The following is a 23550-nucleotide window of genomic DNA, read 5'->3' as shown; positions in this document are numbered from 1 at the left end:
TCTCTCTACGGGATGGCTCAAATCAAATGCGGAAGTTGACACCCAGGAAAGCCGCCACAGCCAAGATGAGTGTTGACATGACAGTTGAGCTGTAGCGAGGAGACGTAGCGGCGCGTGGGTGACAGCGAGGCGGAGATAAACAGCAGGAACAGCCAACGCCGCTGAACTGGACTTCAGACTCGCTCATGGCTTCTCTGAACAGCGCAGAGCGACGGGCTTTCGCTCTGAAAATCAACAGGTAACAGTGTCCCGTGGATTAGCTCCGGTTGTTTTGGTATCGGGTTTAGTTTAAGGAGTGGATGCGAACTCGTGTTGCCTCCCATGAGGGACGGGGGGAGGAAGAGAGGGAGAGGGAGGGAGCTCCGTCTTGACAGTTGGAGAGGATTCAACAACGGACCAGGCAGCCACATGTTATGAATGTTAATGCTGCAGGTTAGTTAAAAAAGCTAGCCTGGGGGATAAAAAAAACAAACAACTTTTTCTCCAACTTTCTCCCAAGAATTATTACAGGACATGGCTAACTTCTGGTTATAGTGACTATAGGCGTGTGAGCAGTCATTTACACACAGTTAGCCTAACACTCAATGCTGAAGCTTATACATTGACACATCTGTATTTGACCAGTTTCACTTCCTCCCCATGAGGATGCTGACTCTATATTTATGATGTCCAATATGATCATTTCCTGTGGTGTGTGAGGTCTGACTGGCCCCTTAGAGCTGCTGTATATGAGGAGGGATGTGGTCATAGTTCCTGCTGTGACACTGGCCAGGTGTGGAGGAAGTATGTACCGGTACATGGAAGTCTATTGTGTACCTTGCCTCCGCTGTGGTGCGACTCATTAAAACAAATACACTTATATACTTCCTATGGTTGGCAGCACAGGCATGTATGGGCCTACTGTAAAGCTTCTCCAGGGAGAACAGAGTGAGTACTTGATGAACGTGTGTGATCTTGCAGCAGTTTAGCCTTATTCACATTGTAGATGTAGATTTGATGTGGGGTTTGATCCTCTCTTTAAATCAGTTTCCTTGTTTCTGCAGCTGTACCATCTAAACCTTTTGTAACTTGGATGACAACAAATATTCATGAAATATTTTCTGACATTATGGAATTTAATGAATCACCAAGGATGCAAAAGTCATGCAAAATGTCTCTGAAAGTGGTTTAAAGTAGAGCAGCAAGTAACGATTTTCTCAAATTATCGATCAATCTGCTTAGTATTTTCTTGATTCATTGTCAAAATGACGTCTTAGGATTCTATGTTTTGTGCGACGGCAGTCTCCAACTATTCAAAAAGCAATTTGTTTTCGTGTGAGTGTGAAATCCTCCACCACCACCACAGTGCATGTACCGTTCCCTTGTTTTCATCAGCCAGGAGAAATCACAGATCCGTGCTGTGCTGTGCAGAGCTGAGCTCAGCTGCTGAGGGATCTTGGGTCACAGTCTGGACCCAGTGATGAGCCAGCAGAGGGGTCCGGTTGATGGATGCTGTAGCAGAGCACGGGGTTGTGGAATGTGTGGTTGCAAAGTGTTAAGCAGCCAGTAAGAGATGATGCAAGAGACCATTCATGCTCGTTGATGGTGATTTCTCAAACTGTTGTTGTAGTGAGGAAACTCTGTTGTTGTTTTTTAATGTGAAATCATTTTATATTGACACAGCAACCTTTTGAAAATATATTATGTAGTATTCAACTATCTGAAAATATCCCTTATATATTTATATATTCTTACCATTTTGTGGTGTTGTAATGTAACAGCACATGTTAGGCTCACAGAATAATGTCAATACCTCCTGGAAATGGACTCTGACTCTAAGGCGGGTCATTTTAGGTAGTGTAAGCTGTACAAAAATAGATCAGACAATCAGTGTGATTTAGTTTAAGCACTAAGTATGTTAGTGGACAGTTGAAAGGTGAGAAAATATGAGGGGGGAGAGAGGAGGGATGATATGCAACAAAGGTCTCATGACCAGACCCGCTGACGTCGTGATTACATGCTCAGCATCTTAAACACCTCGGCCAATAGGACGCCCCAATATGTGTACGTTGTAGAAACCTTGATACAACGCGCATTGGTCGAACAAACTGCAGACTTAGTTTATGAAGTGAAACAACCTAGATAAAGCCAGACACAAACAAACCGCTCTGACAAAGAGGAACAGTGGACACAAGTTGAAACAATATGTTACAGGCCGGAAAACCTCTTAACAAACTTAATACGCCTCATATTTGTGGATTTGTTATTTCAGGGTTGAATTAATAAGTAATGTTCTTATATCCACCGTACGTTTTCTATACGAGCAGTTCCTCTCTCGATCTCTCTTATCAGGATGGAGTGTGAAGGAAATCCTGCACACTGTGGACACGACAGTGTGTCGCTCCGGGTTTCACTTCGCTTTTTTTTTTTTTTTTTTTTTTTTTTTTTTTTTTGTTCATGGCAGTTTTAAATCAGGAAATGTCTGTTTCTTAATAAGCACATGAAAAGAGGAAAGAAAAAGAGGTGTGACAATATGATAGCACCACTTGATGATGTTACTTACTAGCATATGGTAACAGGTGTGGGGACAGCTGTGGACGTGGGGGCAGCCGTCGTTCAATCCTCCTTAGCGGCAGGCGGACCCGGATTGAGTTACATCTGTATTTCCTGTGGGCTCTGCTTAATGACATCTGTTAACCCTCGTGGCTGTTGGTGGGCCTTTTGAGTGATGGGGTGGGGGGGGGAAAGAAACCTTTAGATAAATGACTTTCCCCATTATAGTTAAAGCATTTAAACTCTACTAGGACTCCTGTTTAAAGTCACTTTTCTTTCTGTCTTGGAGCCAAATGACTGCTGTGTTTACGCGTGCCTCCCTCTGACAGGAAGCTGAGTCGTGATGATGCTGATAGCAGCGAGACCCATTAAGTCTGCAGACATATGATAGTATGAGACACACGGTGGGGGCATCCCTTTGGTCCGCTTTCCTGCTCTTGTCATGTACACCACACACCACCTTTCCTGTGTTTCTTTTTGGCTCAGCTGAGGGAGAGAGGTCTTGTCGGGGGTGGAGGTGTCTTTTTTTAGGCTATAACATGCAAGCTGAGGGAGCCACCCACCCTTGACTTGATGATAATAGGGATAATAGTGGACTGCCTGTATGAGCGCCATGCCTGGTGGGAGTCACGTCATGAGGAGTGAATACAGATAATCATGAGTCAAATTATAGATTTGGCTATCTGAGGGAGGGGGGGTTATTAATCAGAAATGTAGCCACGAGAAGCTTTGCAACTGCAGTTTTAGAGCAGGATTCAATCTGAGGAATGCTTGGCCAGAAATGCTGACAGGAACACACCATATGCACACACAGCAAGTGCAGGCCTGCCATAGACACCATGATGTGACAAAAAGGGGCCAGTGTCTTTCTATAGGGAGGGCATGATAAAAGGTTTTCACCTCTCAAACATCACTCTCATCTTTTAGGAAGTGCTCCTTCAGCATGCTGCAATGTACTAACTACACTGTCAAACGGAACATGAAACAGCTGTTTGGCAGCTGGTGGTATTCACATTAAATGACTGCACAGATTGAGGTGAGTTTGATAGCTCATAAAGAGTTGAAGTAATGGGGTCACTCACAAAGCTGCTTTGTCAAATGTTATTTAATTTAATTGATGGAAACATTTTCGTGGCCTTTTGTCATTCTCTGAATGAGATCAAGTGTCTTTTCTATGCAGGATGATCTAATTAGCACAGTGTGACAGCGGACATGAGGTCTGTGGTTATGACGACATCACAACCATCAATCCGTGGAGGAAACTATTAATAGATTCCTGGTCTGGTTAATCGAACATGTTATTATATTCTACTTCCAACATACCTTTGTTGTGTATTAATGAATGATATAAGTGATCATCCAAAGATGTTCAACTCCATTCGTGAGTACTTATCGTACTACTGTGTTATGACATGACATAGTAATGCTGTAGTGATTGATGAGCCTGATATGAATTATGATGTTCTTTTACGAAGTTGTTTTTTACTAACAAACAGGATAATAGTGCTAAAAGTAACTCCTGATGTTTCATCAGCCCTGATTTATAGCTGGAGTCTGAGGTCAGTTATAATTCCCCGGTAGCAGGTTTTTGAAGAGAGCCAGCTTCATCAGTGTCCATTACCTATTCCAATCATATCTCATGAAAAGAGACAAACATTTCTGGCATCAGGCTTTTGTGATCAGCTTGGAGGATTCTCTCTCAATATCAATTCAAATGTCCGATCCCAACGAGGGGGCTGTTATTGAGATTTTGCAATTGATTTATCTCAGGGCCTCGCAGCATGTCGTGACATTCACTGTGTTTACACGCACACAGGAAACCGGACAACGTGCACCCGCGGATTACTCTTTGCAGTGTATTTTAGTGATTCCAACACTGCATTATTGTTCTATGTTGTAATAAAGAATATCCTTCAACAGGACCAAGATGATGTTGTGATTATAGTGGCTGCACTGCCAGTAAAAGACTGGTTAAGACAACCTTAACCGAACAGTATGATCTGAATTCAAATTCTTATTACTGTGCTGTAGGGGTTCAGCTTAGCCTTTCATTTTGAATCGCGCGTGTAAGATGCTCGAGAGTCTTTTATGCATTGCTCAATGGAGAGAGAGCAGCCGACGCTGACTCTCTGATGCTGGGTCTGCTCGTGTGTTATTCTGGGACAACATCATCACACTGAAAGAGTGGTGTTGATGAATGTGCCTCTCGGGGAATGCCACTACGGTCATTGTCAGAGATCTGAGGCCCTGTTACCCGATGAGGCAAACAAACCACAGAAGCTGCTCTCAACTTCAATAACAGCTGTTTTTACAGACCGAGTCAGATGTGATTAGAACAAGATGGAGTTTCTATGCTTCACTGAGCCTTCCCTATTCAGTCTTCTCGACCTTTCATTCAACAATGACCTCGGTCTCTGCGTCCTCTCAGCTAAAAGCTTTTACAGGTATTGTTGACGTTCAAATATTTGATCCGTGACAAGAATTCGTAACATGTTCAGGCTTGTTGGTTTCACAAAAAAATGCATTATCAGGACGTTGCTTTATACTCTGTTGATGACACAAGCTGCTTTCGCTGTAATTTCACCAAAATCCAAAGCTCTGCTTTTTTGTCTTCCTGACAAAAGCAGCTTTGGTTTTATGTAACAGACGATGCCAAGACAGGGGCCCGATAAAGAGAATGACAGATGCTGTGACAGGCTGTGTGTCTGCTCGCAGTATGAAATAATGTCTGCTAGCGAGAGCTGACTGGTATTTTTATAGACAGATCCTGAATGTGTGTCAGGGGTTTCGCAAGTAAGCAGACAAGAGTGTGAATGTGTGTAAATGCAAAAAATCCCAAACACAAAGTGTAAGTTTGGTAATAGTATGGGTTGGTTATGGCTTTGTCCCTCCAGTGGCAGTGAAGGATATAGAGAGAGGGCACTATGTTAGTGGGGAAGTGGCTGTGGGCTCAGTCTGCACACAGGGTAGAGCATGTTTCCTTTGAAGCCAAGTTATGAGAAGCTTTTACGGGGTTTAAATGGCCTCGGGTACAAGCTCAATGCACCCATCTGCCCTCAAGCAAGAAAAGGCTTTCTTGCTTGCAGCCGTATATAACATCGGACTCGCGTGAATCTCAGCAGTAGCCTCTCTTATGTCAAAGTGAAACATGCTAAAAACCAATCGGAGCAAACAGGAGATGTCCGAGGCAGAAGTCCTAACTCCGGCCTGTCGGCTACTCCTGCTGAGGTGAGGCAGTGAGGACTGTCGTTCCGTGTGTTGACCTGAAGCTTTCTGGAGCTTTAGTTTCTCAACTACAGCCCCTTTAAGCTCCACAGACTTATGCGATTGCTCAGCACAGTCCTTTTGAGACATTAGCGTAAAAAGCGGGCGTTTGATGAGACTTGAGGTTGTTGATGTGCAGGTGAAAGGTGGGCTGCGTATGTGAGAGCCCTCAACAACCGATTTCCATGTGCCGATGCATAATACGTACTGCTCCAATAAACGCCTGCTTAGTGTTGTTTGACAGTAAATACCTGCCCCCCCCCCCCCCCCCCGTTTCAGTCTGCTCTATGAGTCATTTAAGGGTTAAGTATTGGGTATGTTGAGGACAATGTGCAGAAGGTGAACAGTGACACAAGCTGGAGTTGCGTAACAGAACTGTTGTTGCAAGTGATAAAAGAGTAAAATTTGATAATGTAGCCACTGGCCAAACACACCTTTGTGTGTGTGTGTGTGTGTGTGTGTGTGTGTGTGTTCATTGTGGAAGTCAGCATGCTTATGTGTGATGTAATATGCTTCACCAGATCAGTTTTTATTTCATGCCATTTGAGGCCACGAATTCACTTTCATTCCTGCATCGTTGTGGGAGTTTAAATTACATAATTGAAGTAAAACGGTGCTGCGCTGCTGGACTTTGCTCTTTGTGTGAATTTGTACGCGGCTCTCCCACCCATGCCTCAACCTTTCCTGGCATACAGTTGTTGCACTGACTCGGCATGTTTTGTGATTGACAGGAGGGGGCGGGGAAAGTGTTGCCAGACTCGGTGTGCCACTTTCAGATTGAACTGTAAAGCATCAGAAACGCACGTGAAATGTAAAGCAGCTTTTTATATTCTTGGAAAGTGAACTGCTTTGGCGATTGGGTGTTGCTGCTGAACATTTGATTTCAGATGTTTGCATAGAGCTCACAGACTTTTTCAACATGCTTCATGACTCTGCAGCCTCAGTGCATTTGACATGCGGGCAGTCCTCCATTGCAGTGGCGTTTATTAGTTTGTGGTGGTAATTAGTAACAGGGCTGTCGTAACAATGGCTGTGGGGACTTGATTTACCCATGAGATTTACCACAGGGGGAGCAGTCGGAATGTGACCCATTTACTTAAGTCTCTGCCCTCTAACTCTCCCCTGTGTGGCAATGTTACAACAAACTGTTTTAGACACTGGCACACACAGAAATGCATACAAATATGAGGGATTTGTTTTAACACAACGCACAAATGGACACAAATAGTTAACACACATACACATGCTTGTGCACACAAAACTGGCCTTTCATGGTTGAACCGCAGAGAATAAAGCAGTCATTGTGCAGTTATAGGGCTCAAATGATATGCTAGATTAATTGCAAAGAAACAGAGTCGCGTAGAGATGAATTGTGGGCAACAAATTGGGACTCTAGCTTTGTTCTTGTCCTCCTCTGAGGGCTACAGGCTCATACACACCATCTCCAACAGTCCAATATATTTGAATACTACTCCATTCCTATGTCATGTTGATTTCCTGCTCAGTCTGACCCTTAAATCATAACACCCTATTTACTCCACTGCCAGCCAGACAAAGCCTTCACACAGCCAGCAGAGAAGCGCTTCTGCAGAGAGCAAACAATCGTTTGAATGGAATCACCGTGACTGACCAATTCAAACTAATCCTGAGTGGGAACAATGGTGGAGTTGCTGTTGCATCTCTCATTAAGATACACTGTGTGCATGCATGTTGGTGGAATAGTACAAAAAGCTATGAGGTCGTAGATATTTTGTTGTCCGTTTCTTTAGAAATATTAAATCAAATAGTCCACAGATATGATATAATAGTGTTGTAAATTTGATCCTCTCCCTCCTGAACACGAAACCTTATGAATCTCCATGTGTGTCCATGTTTCGTTCCAGGCACTCTTCTGCTGAGATCAGACGAAACTTCAGCGGGACCTACAGCTCTCAACACAGCCGAACCAACTCCAACGCTTCGGCCGCAGTGTGCCTGAATGTGGTGAGCTCCCCTCTATGAAAAGAAAGAACTCAGTTATTTTCACCCGGCAGGTATTTGTCACATTATCCCGGATATGTATATTCAATCATTCACAGCCACCTAGAAAAAAGATGCAAAACTGTTAATACAATGCTGCTCCATTTAATGCTAGTGATGTGATGCTAGTTGATGAGAAACTCTGTGACTTGGTGGTCAGCGCTGTGGTTTCCTCTGATACTGCACTCACACACTCTTCAGTGTTTACGCTCACACCACCAAAGGGCTGTAAGCAAATCTTCTTCACATCCACTTTACTGTCATTAGTGCTGAGAATGTCTGACTCGGTGTGCTGTGTAGTCTCGACGATCATAATGTGAATCATCGACATTTATGCCACAACGTAACTTACTGCTTTTGCAAAAAAACATCTGTCTGCATTGTGCATTTCTACAAAAGAGCTGAGTTTATATAAGAAAGAATATTTCTTCCTCTTACAATAGATGAGATGAGGACTTAGCCGTGGCTTAAAAGTGGGCTGACACTGCCTGTAACCTAGTACCTCTTAGTTTCTGCAGAGATTTATATAATGAACACCGTTAGACGGGTTGTTTTCTTGCCTCTTCAGTTGAAGCCGAGCAGACAGTTGTTGAGTGATTCCCGCTCTCTCTCTCTCTCTCTCTCTCGCTCTCTCTCTCTCTCAAGCCGACAGAATGATGCACTGTAATCCTTTGCAGGGATTTGTTCCCACTACTCTGCTAGTCTCTCAGTGGTACCCTCTGAACTTCTGTCTCTGCCTCCCAGAGTCATCTCTTCTGCTGTCAGTCTTCCTGCCTTTCTTTTCTATTCCTGTCATTTCCTCTCTCTCTCTCTCTCTCTCTGCCGCCCTACATCTCTCTCATTTTAAGTTTCCTAAAGTTCTCAGGCGCTAAGTCTCCTGACGTATCTGTGTGCCTGGCTAACTGAGCCGAGGCCCTTTTGATACTTAGCCAGTGATGATCCTTGAGCTCGTCAGCTGACGGGGCTTGAGGAGGAGTACTTGGACCGTCCATCCCACCCCGGCTTGTGGCATGCAACCCGGTTAATCTCTAACCTGCTTGGGATGTGGGTCAGTGCCTTGGCTACCGATGGGCACTGGATGGGGCCTGCTTACCTTGCAGCTTACATAGGCAAATCTTTAATATGGCTGGATTTGGGATGCGGGAGAGCGGTTTTAATACTATAATCTCCGGGATGATAGTTTCCCATTATTCAGCAGTCGCGTCTAGCACACGGGTGAGGGAGAGATGTTTGTTGAGAGGAGGAGGAGGAGGAGGAGGAGGATCACTTTGTCAATTATCATAATTCTCCCTCTCTATTACTCTCCTGCTATTTTTACTGCCTAAATATGAGGAACGTCGACTAATCGGTGTTGCCGGTTTCATATACAAATTGAGAGATTAAGAGGAAAAGCCGCATGTGTGCAGCTCCTTTTGTATGTGTGCATAAGCAGCATGCACACGTGTGTGTGTGTGTCTGTGTGTGTGTCTGTGTCTGTGTGTGTGTGTCTCTGTGTGTGTAGTTTTTGTTCCTGTCTGTTGAAACACCGGTTGATGGAGTGACGCCTTGCTTGATGTCACTTCCTCTAATGTCTTGCGGTTGCCACTGCAAGAAGCTTTGCCTCGAACTGCTGTCAAAACTTCAGTCAGGCTCAACTTCTACTAAAAGCTAGAAACACCTCTTCCTCTTTTGGTATCGCCGATTGTTTCCTCCCAGATCTCCCAGAGTTCTGAGCTTCTAGGAATATGAGCATCAATTTAAAGAGGATCCCTGCACCGCGTTGTGGCTTAGTTTTAGCAAAAAGTATTCAGCGTCAGTAGGTGCACACTGTAGGTTCCCATTTCCGGAGAGCGCCATTTTGTTCGCTTCCTTTTTTTTGGTTCAGTTTTCAGATTTGCGCAGGGTAAGTCTCCGATCTCCTTATGAACACGGCTGCCGTTTAGAGATACTTGAGAATGAGATTATTGGTAACGTTGATTGTCTTGAACATGGTTATTTAGGTCACATGGGGCAGTATTTTGGAGGGACAGTGCTTGTCATGACTTCTTTACATGTCTGTGTTCCTGCTCATCTTGGCCGATACACATTGAGAACAGTGGTGTTGGTTGATGTGCAAGTTGTTTTTTTAAATGGATATATTTTATGCAAATAAGGCTCAAATAGTGATTATTTATTTAAAAAATGTGTAAAGCTTGTTTTATTCATTATTGTTGCATGTGTCTGCACAGAAGTATGTCCGTTGTAGAAGGAAGCAGGTAATAAAATAATAAATACAGTAGTTGCAAAGGCGCCGCTGAGTAAAAAAAATGAGTAAGTGGAAAAGAAACTAGTCTGGCTGTTGTTTCTTACAACCTACTCTCATGACTCCACAGAGCAGGCGTTGATCAGACGCATGCGTAGATTTGCATTCATTTGTTTTCGTCAGCCTCCATACTAGACGAGAAGAAGAGGCCACGCTACAGTGATTGTTTGAACTTTGAGGCAGAGAGCCGGAGACGTGCACATAATGAGAAGGCTGCCACTGTAAGAGGCGCTGTTAAAGATCACGCCTCCTCTATAGAAAGGAGGCGTCGAAGGTTTCATCTGCATTGTAGACCCGTCATTCAGCATGATGATGATACAGTCGTTCTATCTGGCCGTCCGTGTGTTCCTGCTTACTTGTGTTGCACGCTGATACTCACCCATGTGGCGCAGAGAAAAATATCCCTTCGGGTGAATTGATGTGCAAAAACATGTCTGAAGGCAAATGGAATTTGCTCTGCTTTTGAGTACAGCAGTGATTAGTCCTCTGTGTTTACATATTATCTGTTAGTTGGTATGACGGTGGCTGGCTTCTCTCTGTCTCCTGTACACACACGTTCTTCTCTCACATTCACACACACTACGTGTTTGTCATGCAAACACTTCCTGTGTGGGACAGTGTGCACCATTAAAAGCTTAAATATTCTTTTTGGGTAGAGCTAAGGCACATTTTCTCTCTGAACACTTCGCTTTGTATATCTTGAGAGACTTTGACAAATTCTTGATAATCTAGGAATCTTTCAGGAGGATATTGTGATTTAAATCCAAGCTTTTCCCTAAATCAGCTGCACAGCCTGCCGACTGTAATCAGATTGGAGGTGTGCCCGGTCTGCTGCCACTTTTCACAGAAGCACCTGCTCCATGAAGGTTCCCAGCTCCCGTCTGTGGAGCCGGCCCGGCTGTTATCTCATCGCTTGTGCTTGTTTTTTTTCCCTTTCAGCTCTCTCTAATGATGAAAAGTGTGTCTGTTCTTCCCCTTGGAGTGCCAGTGGGAATTTGTCCCACTGTGTGCACTGATGGTTTGAACAATATGTACTGATTCCAAGACCCAAATGGAAATTTCAGCCCGTTTGCACTGTACATAAAAGTGATTACAGCTTTGCCTTTGATCTGCTGGAGCTCTGGAGGCTGATAAGAGTTTTTGTCTAAAAATAGGTTCACAGAAAAGATGTCCTTGCTGTCTTATACAGACCAGTTTGTTCCAGTTTCTATTTTAGTTTGTGCTCCAGTCTTTTGTCCCGCTACAGGTATGAGGTATTGGAAAATAGTCATGATTCAACATGCCTGGTCCCACCTCTCTTCCATTCTTTTCTTTTTCTTCAGTACAGTTAATATTTACTCGTAAGAAGTTCTCCATTCTACTCTATAAGGATCCTTAAACATCCTGATATTGTGATATTTGTTGCTGTGTGCCCTAATTCTCCCCTTCCTCCATCCCTTCACTCTGCAGCCTCACTCGTATGAAGCGGTGGAGCCCTTAGACCTGGAGGAATACCTGATATCACAGTTAAGAAGTGGAGACTCGGCCCTGATGCAGGAACTTGGGGACTTCCCCGATGATGACCTGAAGGTGGAGCAGGTGGAGAAGGAGTGTCGCACTGTTAGACACTCTGTCCCCAAAGATGGGTGAGTCACAGGAAATCTGACAATCCTCGTGTTTTAAAATACCTCCGATGTTGTCACTCTAAAGTTATTCCGCCAACACATGCTGTCTCGGCTTATTCAGAGCATTCACTTGTTCTGCACCTTGACCATGAAGTACAGATTAAGATAGAGGAGGAATGTAAAGTTTCCAGTTGTCTGTGAATGTTTGCGTGCTTGTGGGCTCGAGAATGTGTGTCGTCTCATCCTCCTCATCCCTCTCGTTGTAGACTGGAGTTGGATCCACATGTGAGAGACTGCGTAAAGAGCTACATTCAGCCGTGGCTTTTGGTCTCTAGAAGGTAAACTGTCTCCCACAGAACAACGGATACAATATCCAGGACGCTCAGAGCGGTAGAGCTCATGTAGCTCAGGTTTTTCACACGGATACCTTGACAGATACCTTAAAATGACAAAACCGAATCTGTCTTTGGAGTTCACAATTTAGAAATGGAATACAAGATGTACTCCAAGCTGCAGTATTTTAACTAAAGATCCTCAAAATAACAGAAAGAATGCCCTCGCTGGTATCTTAGCCGTCACACTGAGCAACAGGTGCCAACTGTCTGAGAAGTTGAACATGTCAGTAAAACAGGAAAAAGGAGGCCTGAGAGAGCCGGGTAAACATTAAACACTAGGAGATCCTATCTGATACATTGTAGTGCTCTCTTTATCTCTCCCTCCCACACACACACTCACATGCACACTCGCATCCACTTTGTTGCGTAAGGCTTCTGTTTTTGTTGTCTGATCTGGTTTGATTAGAAGGGGTTAGTTTACTTTTATGTGTGTGTGTGTGTGTGTGTGTGTGTTTAGGTGCCAGGGCGATGGCTGGAGTGCATACTCGGAGCGGGAAGGCCTACACAAACTCCTTCGGAAACAGACCTTTGAGTCTGACGTCGAGCCAGACAACCAGCAGAAACCAGTAAGAAACACAAGCACAGCCGACATACACAGACCAATAAAAGAGAAGTATTCACAAAGCCTTCTTCAGAGTCAGTCTTGTGCAGCGTGGCGTGCAGCGTAGACGCACTGACTTGAAGGGGGAAAGAAGTGAAGAATTGTTCCAGTCCTGTCTTTCACCATTCTTAAGACCTGTCTTGCTGCTGCTGTGTCAGTCTACTGTTTTCTCAGATCATATTCTACGTTTGCTTGTTGTTGACACAGTTAAGCTAGGCCTCCTGTTTAGGTCCCATTAAAGTGAGAAATAGATGTAATGGAACTATTCCAGTCCCGATACAGCTTCGTATACTTTAATAGGTTGTATTTACTTTATACATTTGAAGACTCTAAATGTAAAAGGAATAGTCTGACATTTTGGGAAATACTCATATTTGCATTCTGAGAAAGTTTGCCCTTATAACACTCTCATGAGTCACTCTTATGTGAAGCTCGAGCCAGTAGAGGATTGTTGTATTTTGGCAGATTATCTTAATTTAGCAGAAATTCTAGTAGCCTGGCTCTATCCAAAATTTAAAGATCACAAATTAGCATTTTTTCTTCTTCTTTATCTTCTCTTGTTTGTGTACTGATTAAACAAACACAATACAGTGTGGTGTGCCCCGGTAGCCTAATGGATAGGACGCATACCACATACAAAAAAAAGAAATGAAATGAAAACGTTACACAGCAAAAAAAAACATGCGACTAGTGATCTTTAGAGGTGCCGGTATGTGGAAGCCATGCCAGAATAACGTCCTCCCTGCTCTTTACTTTGCTCACAAACATAAGGCCGGTACAGATCTTCTAATCCAAAAATATGCAAGAAAACAAAAAAGTGCATTTCCCAAAATGTCAAACTCCGAAACAGAACTACAAAATAAGCTTTGTCCTTGAATGCAAATATGTTGCACATAGTTTAAGTGTTGTTTGTGAGAGGAACGTCATTAAGTGAGAGCAGTAGTCTGTACTGATCAAGGCTTGAGAGACGATCTAGATCCTGGATGTGAAATGTGAGGGAGGAGTGGGAGACTGGGCTGGGGGTGCTTTAATAGTGCACACAACAGTGTTTTGTTATTCCCGCCACTCTTTCCCCTGCAGCGACTCTTTCAAGTTGACTCTGCCTGGCTTGCACAGAACTAAACCTGAATATTATTCATTCTAACTCCTGTAACCTCTGTGTGTTTAGCTTGACAGTCGAGGAGATGTTGTGGTTGAATATGTGCTTTTCATTTTGTTTGTGTTCTACTCTACACTTTTTTTCGAATCGGTAGCTTACATCTGCATGCCTCAGTCTTTTACTTTCATCACGGATCCCTGCCTCAGTAGTCGACTGGCTTTATTTGGAGCCAAGTTCCCATCCTCTCTCTCACTTCCCTCTCTCCAGCTCTTTTGTCTCACGGGGCCAAATCCCTTGCTCCCAGCATCAGGCAGTCCCAGCCAATCCAAGTCCCAGTCAGCGCCACTCCCAGCCGTCCCTCACCACCAGCCAGTCTCACCAGCCCCCCCTCCTGTCACCCCATCCTTGCCAATTCTGGTTAATCACCCCAACCAAAAGGCCCTTATTACCGCTGCGGGCTTCCCATGAGCTACATGCCAGAAAGAGAGTGACAGGGAGGGGGAAGAGAGGGAAAGAACGGCCCTATTGTGATGGTCCCTCGGAGCCCCAACAGGGTGAAGCTTCACCAGGGTGGAAGCTCGGTCCGTCCTTGCCAGTGGTTTGAGAGCTGGGATGTGAGACTCATGGATGATGGGAATGAAAGAGACAAGAAGGATGTAGAATGGGAGCAGTGAGGTTATGCCCTACCCTGTAGCGCAGTCTGACTAATTCTATATGGTGCCAGTGCCAGCCTGATAGACCTCTGAGGCTCCAATCAGTTAACGTTAACACAGTTTAATGGTAATCTGTTTCTAAACAGAAGTAAAAGGTTCTTTCTAGCTCTGGATATGTTAAATATCACTTGAGATAATGTGGTTTTGTGCTTGACTTTAAGCCGCAGGCTCAAAAGAAAGTATTTGTTGCTTTTGCTTCCCTTTCCCCAGAGTCCCAAAGGACAGAGGATTTTAAAGCTAGGATGGTTTATATTAATGTCGGAGTTTGGATGTATTTGTATAAGGTGCTTGAGGTTGATGGTATCAATACATTGACACTCACTAAAGGTACGAATTCTGTGTATTTTAAACAACACAGCAGAAAACAAGGTGGAGCTCTCAGAAGCCAAAGGGCAACATAAATATTTTACAGCAGAAGGCATCTTTTGTGCATATCTCCGGCTTGATTCACCGTACTTCAGGGCATCTGAGAGGTACATTTACATATCACACTGCTATGCTCACTTAGTTAATTCATTTCTTTTCCAACAGGCCTGTGTTGTTGCTGGCAGGGCCTTTGGATGTCAAAAATATGCAGCATCTTTACAAGCTTGTTTTCCATGGCTATTTGTTGCTCTGCGTCAGTGAGCCAGGCATGCCATCAACCTGCTGGGAGAGCTCTGATTACACAACTCCATCAGCTAATGTACAATGCATCAATACCACTAGTGACGAGTAAGTCATACCACCCTATTGTATGACAAAATTCAATGACCTTATATCCCACATTAGATGCACACACATGTATCTAACTGTGAAAATACAGCAAGAAACCTGCGTGTTTATAACGCAGAAGGCAGCAGCAGCTGCTGAACCTTATCGTCACGTACATATGTCCCTCCACTCTCTGTAGCATACAGTGAATATGAGCGATGTGTTGTATGTTGTCTACATTAAGTAAGCCCTGATCAGGCAGAAACACACGGGAGACTGTCATTGTCTCCGGGCCAAAACAGAAACTGTCTAGACTGCGTAAATGCCTGTTAGCTGTTTGTTGTGTCTGCTGAGAACACGGCGGCTGCGTTTCCAATGTACTCGATGTTGTCGACGGTTCATAAAATGCTGTGGACGTATACGGTTGATGATTTGTGGTCACACATTTTAGTTTAGGTAGATTTAGCCGTGGGGCAACAGTTCAATGGGGTTGTCGAGTATGGATGCCTTTCTTTCCTGTTTACTCAAACCCCATAATAATAAAGTTTACATGGAGGAAGAACGGGCGTTGTCCAAATATCCATTAATATGGTATCCCTTACCCTGCACCCGATTTCATTAATGTCTCTCAGCTTCTCTCTTTTGCTCAGCCTTTGTTTTTTCTCCTCCCGCTCACATTTCATTCCCCTCACCCTATTCTCTTGGTCCTCCCCCACCTCTAACCCCTTACCCTCTCTCTCTGTCTTTGCCCCCAGGTCAAGTCTCCAACACTAGCGGGACTGAGTAATGACTCTAACCGCACGCTGACCTCCTCCGACTTTAACTTGCGGTGTTTGACCCCAGACCAGAGAGTGGAGGGGCTGCTGGCCTTCAGCAGCCACGAGGAGCTAGATCGCTTCAACCAGGAGGCACGGCAGGGGAACAGACACCCCGAGCTGTTTGCTCTGTACCCACCAGCCGACGAGGTGAGACATGGAGAGAGTTGGTCCTCTCGTGCTGTAATATTATTACCAGTGCATGCGTGCATAGGGGAACCATGTGTGTAAAGGTTGGTCTGTCACTGTTAAGAAGGCATACGCACCAAGATGCGGACTAATGTGAGCGTCAATACAAAATTGTTCAAGTCATACAACTCCTCTCCAATGTACACCATGCTTTATGTTTTCGGCTCATCAGGTCATATGAGCCGAAATCTCTGGTTTCTTTATATACAGTCAATCAATATCTATAAAACATGCCAGACATGTTAACAACATTACAATAATCTCTTTACCATAGTACTTCATTTTGTAAATAGAAAACCTTTCAAAGTATTTTTTAAATTCTTTACAGAGTTGAAGTTTTGCTTTTTGTGATACTGGATCACTGGATATCTTGCTGTTGGTCAGAGAAAACAAGCTATTTTAAGACACCACCTTCTCAATTTTCTGCCATTTTATCAACTAACTGATTAATCTAATTAATAATCTGCAGATGCATCTATTATGACATGTATTTGCACCCCTCCTCCCGCTGTGTTCACTATATAAATGGACTTTAAAGTACATGAAAAGTACAAAAAACCTTTGAACAATATTTGTGTTTGTTTTGGGAAGTTGCAGACACGACTCTAATGTCACCACTATGAAGAGGAAAATATATATTTAAAGCGCATCACCAGTTTACACCTCTCTTGCCTGTAAATCGATTTACTTCTATACCTTGTTAACACTTTAAAAGTTTTCCATTCTGTGTTTTTTTTAAATTTATTTTCACCTCCCCCCAAATTCATAAACACCAGTGACTCTTGTTTAAGATCCGAACTAAATCTCCTCCGAATGTAACAACTGGTCCATTTCGTTTTGCATGGTTTGAACACGTTCTCTGCTGTTGTGCTCCAGGAAGACGCAGTGGAGATCCGGCCCATCCCTGACTGCCCCAAAGAACACACTGGAGACCGCATCCTGATCCGATGCCAGGGCATCAAGTATGTCATATATTTTCATAATACTGTAGGAGGGGGGGGGGGATTTAAACAGCTGCCCTAAGTTGGACAAGGAACCATCAGTTAGCTGTGTTAAAGGAAAATTACTCCTACACCCCCTAGTTTATGAAAATGACCTTTTGCGAAGCATTCAACATACAGTACATTCTTGTCCGTCACATCTGATCATGACTTAAAAGTCTGAGTCGTTGTTTCAGAAAGGCTTGCGGTAGATGTGACGGACAGCGCAGTATGGGAGAGTGGAGGAGGGCTGAGCTGTACAGTGGCTGCCGTTCTTCTCCTGAAAACCCCCGTCCCTCCCTCTCTCTGTGGGATTTTGTCTCCTTTCTCTTCATTTCTATCATTCATGCACACAAACGCACACAGTTGCTCTGCATTTCACCCTTGATCTCACTCGTCCTTGCAAATGTTTTAGTTGAACTCACTTCTCCTCTTGCAGAGGTTTGGCAACTTCATCCCTTATCCTTTAACCCTCAGTTCAGACCTATTATCACTTACTGTGCTAAATGTTATACAACAATAATCTACGGGAATAGAAAAGGAAACAATGGAATAGGAATAACCAGCGAATCAATGTTGAGTATGTTAAATATCTGTCTCTCTTGCTTTTAGTCACTGAGTAATGTCCTTTTCCTCCTCGGCTTCATAGGTTTGAGGTTGACATTGAGCCCATATTTGCCACCATGGCCTTGTACGACCTGAAAGAGAAGAAAAAGGTAAGAACACATTGCTTCATGGTTGACTAAAAGCATGTCATGACTTATGTCCTGGAAACTTGTGCGGTATGTTCACCTTGTCACAAACAATACAGGGATAGGACAAAATTACAAACCTCTTACAGAACAATAGCCCGGCAGTAAATGCTAGTTTGGCGAGGCTCATTATGTGTGTTTGTTGTGGAGATAGTCAGAGTGTTTGGCCTTCCTGTGATCACAGGTTCTCTGTTTTTGAGACTCTTCACCTTGCTATATTACACAGTTTATGGTGTTTGTGATCGATGCATCAGTTATTGTGACGGCAACAATGGGAAATCCCAACAAAGGTGATTCTTATTAAAGCACAGTCCATGTAAAATTGTAACCAAATGGTATCAAAAATATCAAAAACCTGCTATCATTATCAAATTTGCCTTCTTAAACTGTGAAAAACCCATGATATGCAATGTTTGTTTACATCATTACTGCTTGTAACATAAGTGGGACATTATTTTAAGTCATAATCAGCTGAGAAACACAAAATGCTGTCAGTCTCTAGATCTCTAGACAGTTGCCATTTTCACAAAGGAGGTTCAAAGGCAACATAGGTTCATCTTTCGGCAGTAAATCGTAGATTTGTAGTGCAAGACATAGAACCCCAATTGTGTGTGTGTGTGTGTGTGTGCATGGGTGTATGGGTGTATGAGGGGCAAATTGTGAAGCGCTGTGGATGAAAGAGTTATAGAAATGCAGTCCATTTACCAAAGCATAACATGTTAACTGTCGGTCTCTTTGTCTGAGCTGCAATTTGTTGAAATGCAGCTCGAGGAGGCATCTCAAAAATCATGATAACATATGAGAAAAACACGTCTTTGACAGAGAGGAACGCTAATCACAAGGAAACCCTCATAAACAGGAAGTTGAGTTAGTGACTTTGATGGCCCCAAAAATGACCGAATTGAGTCAATACCTCTCATACCTTTTGATTGAATTAAACTTATTAGGTGTTGTATAAATGGCGTCAAACTGGGATGTTCTGTTTGTCTAATTGATTGTGCTTCCACCCTTGTTTCACGGTAGCTGTTGCATGCAGGGAGGTCTGCTAGTTTCTTTTGGCAGTCAACATCGAGGGATCAGTGTAATCTACAAGGTTTTATGTCTCATCATCCTCACATATTTGCGCCCCTGGGGGTCGTCATGTTTTGGTTCTATAACTACAAATACTGTGCCGCATTTTCCCAGTCACCCATTTTGAGCCACGGCTGTTTGCATGTTTTCTGTGGATTTACACAGCTGGATAGTTTTTTTTTTTTTTTTTTTTTTTTGGGGTGAAGGGACTGGAAGGATTTAGTTGGCACTTAAGTGCTCATGGATCTCTCAGATGGGAAAGGGTTTTAGCCATCGGCCTAGCCCTCTTCTCAGCGCTGCGCAGCTGCTTTCTGGCTTGTCTGCAGGATGGACGGCTTTTAAGATGGTCCTCGGAGTGAGATGGGTGAATGCCCCATATTTTTGAAAATGGACTTTATATAAGCCGATGTTGGGACAACACGAGCAGGATGAGCTTTCCACTGTATGGAACATTTTGCCGAATATGTCAAAGAGAGCACTGTACATGAATATTTTCAGTTCTGCCTCCATAAGAGCAGAGCTGAAGTGTTACATTGTCGTTCACTTAAGATGAATAATTTGATCACGTGTTAAAATGAAGGAGGTCTTTACAACATCCTGCCTATTACATTGAGCAGAGACGGATCCAGGCTGTTAAAGAGATGTGAAATGTGTCTCTGTCTGAGTGAAGCTTGTTTTATCACTTAGTTTTAATTGTGTTGGAACTGTGAAGCATTTGCTACTGACCCATTTACCCTTTTTCCAACTCTCTTTAGTACACTCTGTCTCCTCAAGAGTGTAATATTGTATTTGCCTCTCTGCCTTATTTTCTCTGTTTCCCTGCATCCCTCACTTTCGTATCTGTATCCCATTGGGATTGTGCTGCTCTGTCTCTGTTTGCATGCTTTTTTGTTTTTTTTTCAATCATTTTTGTTGTTTCACATCTGTGGAATGTGCAGCAGATGTTCGTATAATTCCATATAATACTTTAGTTATTATCATGCCTCTCTGCTCCATCAGCCAAGGTAGTGACGCAGGATTTGACCCAACAAAGGGGGCCTGCTTATGATATCAGATTCATGGATAAAAACAGACAAATTGTTCTCGAGTAGACATGCAAACAGATATGTCGTCACAGTAAAAAGGGTGGAGAAATGTCAGCTTCTCTCCAGGTTTACTGCAGGCATTAGTAATCTTCTTCCTGTTATTCTCCTACAAGACCAGACAAGCCAAGTTTTGCTGGACTGTGACTGCAGCCCGACGACATAATGAGTGATCAGAGCCACAGCGTTTCTTTCATATCGGCAGTGGATACTCTGCTATCAGTTAGCTATGTGTTTCAGTCTGTCTGTTTGTTTGGTTGACAAGACATTTCTCCCTCACTGATGCCGTAACCTCAGGAAGCAGAATAACTGCAGATTCATGGAGCTGCTTTGAAGAATGTTTGTGGGAAAGGAGCTAATGTTTGTCCCAAAAATTGGCATTCAACTGGTGCTTTAAAAAAAGGGTTGTTAAAGGGGTCGAACAACACGCAGCATCTTGCCACACAGTAGCTAGTGGCAACACTGGAGTGATCATAAGTGTGCCGCATTCGAACATGTTAAATCAGTGTGTGTCAGTCAGTGTGGTCTGACAAACATGTCATGCTACAAAGGGCTGTTGCATTCCTCGTTTCTCACTCAATCCAAATTTGATGTTTTGAAGGTTTATTTTCACAAGTTAATGTGGTTAGAGTTGCGTATGAATGTGAAACACTTGCACTCAGTTCCGTTTCATGAGAATATGAAGCATGATATGCTGTTTGACTCAGCTGGCTTTGATTATTGAGAAGCCATTTCTGGGATTCCAAGAAGTCACGTGATGGTCCGAGGTGGACTCCTCCACAGCAGGCTTTTGAGAACTCTCACTCTTGTGGTAAGTGTGCCTTGTGTTGACGTGACCGGGGTCATTTCCATCACTGACTCTACGCTGGAGTTTGGCTTTCTGGCTTGTCGGACCACTATTAACAAAATTCAGATGTAAAACCTAGAATACTTTTGCCGAGTCTGAAATCTGATCACGGTTACTGTTTTGAGGATTCCAGTTAACAACTCGGGCAGGTTTGGCTGACCTAGCAGTCTGCTTTGGTGTGGTCAGTAAAACGGAGGTCCTTCGGGACGAGCAGAATGAAGGAGAGTGTTTCATGGCTTTCCAGTGAAAAGGATCACATGATCCACACCAGGCCAGGCCAGACCAGGACATATGGCTGTGTTCCTAGCCCCAAGGCGAGTAGAAGACTATGTAAAGCCCCGTAGGCCGGATTTTACTGTGTATCATTACCTGGTAAAGAAAAGATCACTCCCTAATTGCACACATTCTTCACCGTTTTTTGTTTTTTCTGTGCTTGTCAAGATTTTTCAAAATTGAACGTTTCATACAAAAATAAATGGATGATGAAAAAAAATGTATTTTAACAAATAAAAGAAGGCGAGTAGAGAAACGGTAGAGCTGACTGAACAGATGGTATTCCAGGATCAGTCTTAGGTTTACATGAAACCAGTGTCCTGGAGTCCTCATAATGTGACCTGTTTCTGGCTCCCGTGTTTCCCTCCAGATATCAGAGAACTTCTACTTCGATCTGAACTCGGAACAGTTAAAAAACTTCTTGAAACCTCACACTCCACACGTGGATCAGTCTACCCTGGCCCGATCGGCAATCTTCTCCATCACCTACCCTTCTCCAGATATCTACCTGGTCATCAAGGTAATAAAGAAATCCATAGCACCTACGAACAAATCCTAACAACAGCATGTAGCAGAAGTAAAATGATCTTCGGCTATTTTCTTCCTGGCTTTAAATAACTTGGTCCTAAACTCCCAGATTGGTTTTCTATACCCTGTAATTCAGTTCAAGGCTGCCTTTGTATTTCTTGCTCTTCAATATATGACTTGACTGGAGTTTGATTATTAATTATTAATTATTATTAATGGCTCATGAACTTCACGTGTGTGTTTTAGATTGAAAAGGTTCTCCAGCAGGGAGAGATCGGAGACTGTGCTGACCCCTACATGACACTGAGGGAATGTGACTCTGGAAAGGTAATGTGTGGTGCATTGTTCCTAAAGTTTAAGGCATTTTTTTTTTACTGCATTCTTTTAAAAACAATAAATAACTTAACTTATCTTTTGGTCTTTCAGAACAAGGACAAGCTTGAGAAGCTGCGAGGTCAGGCGGAGACGTTCTGCCAGAGGCTCGGCCGCTATCGCATGCCGTTCGCCTGGGCAACTGTTAATATCATGGAAGTCATCTCCACTGCTACACTAGACCGCGACGTCACCGACTCCGACAGCCTAAAAGGAGGTGCGTGTGTGTGTGTGTGTGTTCATCCTAATGAATGGGGATGACTATGGTGTGCATTTCCATAGATTGTTTTTTTATAGTGCATATTTATTTTTCCAGGTAAATCCAGCAGCATTGACCGGAGGGCACAGCTTCCCAGGAGGAATTCTGAACGTTACAATACAATTGATGATCAATTTTGTAACGTGTCTGCCTTCAAACCTGCCACCATCACTATCAGCACCATATTCAAACAGGTCGGACAGCTGCCCACACACAAGGAGACTTTTATTTCCTTGAGATACAACATACAGTGTCACAGACCGACGAGCTCGTCGTCGGCCTTGTCTCATTCTTTGATCAAACATGACATTCCATCAGGGTGTTGGAAATGTTTCCACCATAATAACTTCACTGTTAAAGCAATGTCTAACATTTACGTATGTATGTATTTAATGTGTTTTTTGGCGTGTGTGTGTGTCAGGAGGGAGATCGTTTGAGTGATGAGGATTTGCTCAAGTTCTTGTCTGAGATCAAGAAAACCTCCACTCCACAGAGGAGAGTCAAGACAATATCAGGTCATCTCTCTCATCACATCTAAACACTAATTTTTCATTTTTTAAATTGAGGTAATACTTCTACACTAGGGGAATTAGGTTTATCTGCTTTCTTGCAGAGAGTTGAGGAGATTGATACCGGTCTCATGTCCGACTGTTTACACATGAAGCTGCAGCCGGTTAGCTTAGCTTAGCACAAAGACTGGCCAAAGACTTTTGTTACCTTTGGCCAGAGACAGGCTTGCTGTTTGCCCCTGTTTCTGGTCTTTATGCTAAGCTAAGCTAACCGGCTGCTGCCTGTAGCGCCATACTGAACAGACTGGTATTGCTCTTTTTAACTGACTCTCGGCAAGAAAGAGCAGAAGCAGACTTCCCCAAAATCAAACCATCCCTCTACAGTTCGGTTTGATTTTTTTTTATCAGTGTGTGCCTTGTTTGTGTTTTGATTGCAAAGAATTAAAATGACGTGACGTGATATCATGTGACACATGCAGAAACTGACTTATCTTGTGTCTTCCAGGTTCCATAAAACTGGACATGTCTCCAGTCCACGACACGCCACTGGCATGTTTGTCCACTGAGCTCATCCCTCTGATACCCGTGGCTGAGAAGAACATCCGGCCAATCAAAGAAGTGCTGGAGTTCTCATCCAGCGAGGTGTATGTCCCTCACAACATTTACAGGTAG

General features: G+C 43.5%; 1 protein-coding gene across 1 annotated transcript in view; it reads left to right on the top strand.

Moving 5' to 3' along the window:
* dock8 (dedicator of cytokinesis 8) overlaps positions 1–23550 on the top strand; it is a 51261-nt gene continuing 27711 nt past the window's right edge. The window contains exons 1-14 of the mRNA XM_031856369.1: positions 1–238; positions 7680–7779; positions 11546–11721; positions 11967–12038; positions 12553–12661; positions 15957–16166; positions 17082–17167; positions 17835–17901; positions 21581–21730; positions 21985–22065; positions 22165–22327; positions 22427–22563; positions 22791–22884; positions 23384–23546. Of these exons, the coding sequence (XP_031712229.1) occupies positions 186–238; positions 7680–7779; positions 11546–11721; positions 11967–12038; positions 12553–12661; positions 15957–16166; positions 17082–17167; positions 17835–17901; positions 21581–21730; positions 21985–22065; positions 22165–22327; positions 22427–22563; positions 22791–22884; positions 23384–23546 (1661 nt within the window). The 5' untranslated portion in view covers positions 1–185. The remainder of the gene's footprint in view (positions 239–7679; positions 7780–11545; positions 11722–11966; positions 12039–12552; positions 12662–15956; positions 16167–17081; positions 17168–17834; positions 17902–21580; positions 21731–21984; positions 22066–22164; positions 22328–22426; positions 22564–22790; positions 22885–23383; positions 23547–23550) is intronic.

This window comes from Anarrhichthys ocellatus, unplaced genomic scaffold, assembly GCF_004355925.1.
Source record: "Anarrhichthys ocellatus isolate YVR2014 unplaced genomic scaffold, GSC_Weel_1.0 scaffold17, whole genome shotgun sequence".
Lineage (NCBI taxonomy): Eukaryota > Metazoa > Chordata > Actinopteri > Perciformes > Anarhichadidae > Anarrhichthys > Anarrhichthys ocellatus.
The sequence above is the reverse complement of the archived record's forward strand: the minus strand, read 5'-3'. Positions and strand labels throughout refer to the sequence as shown.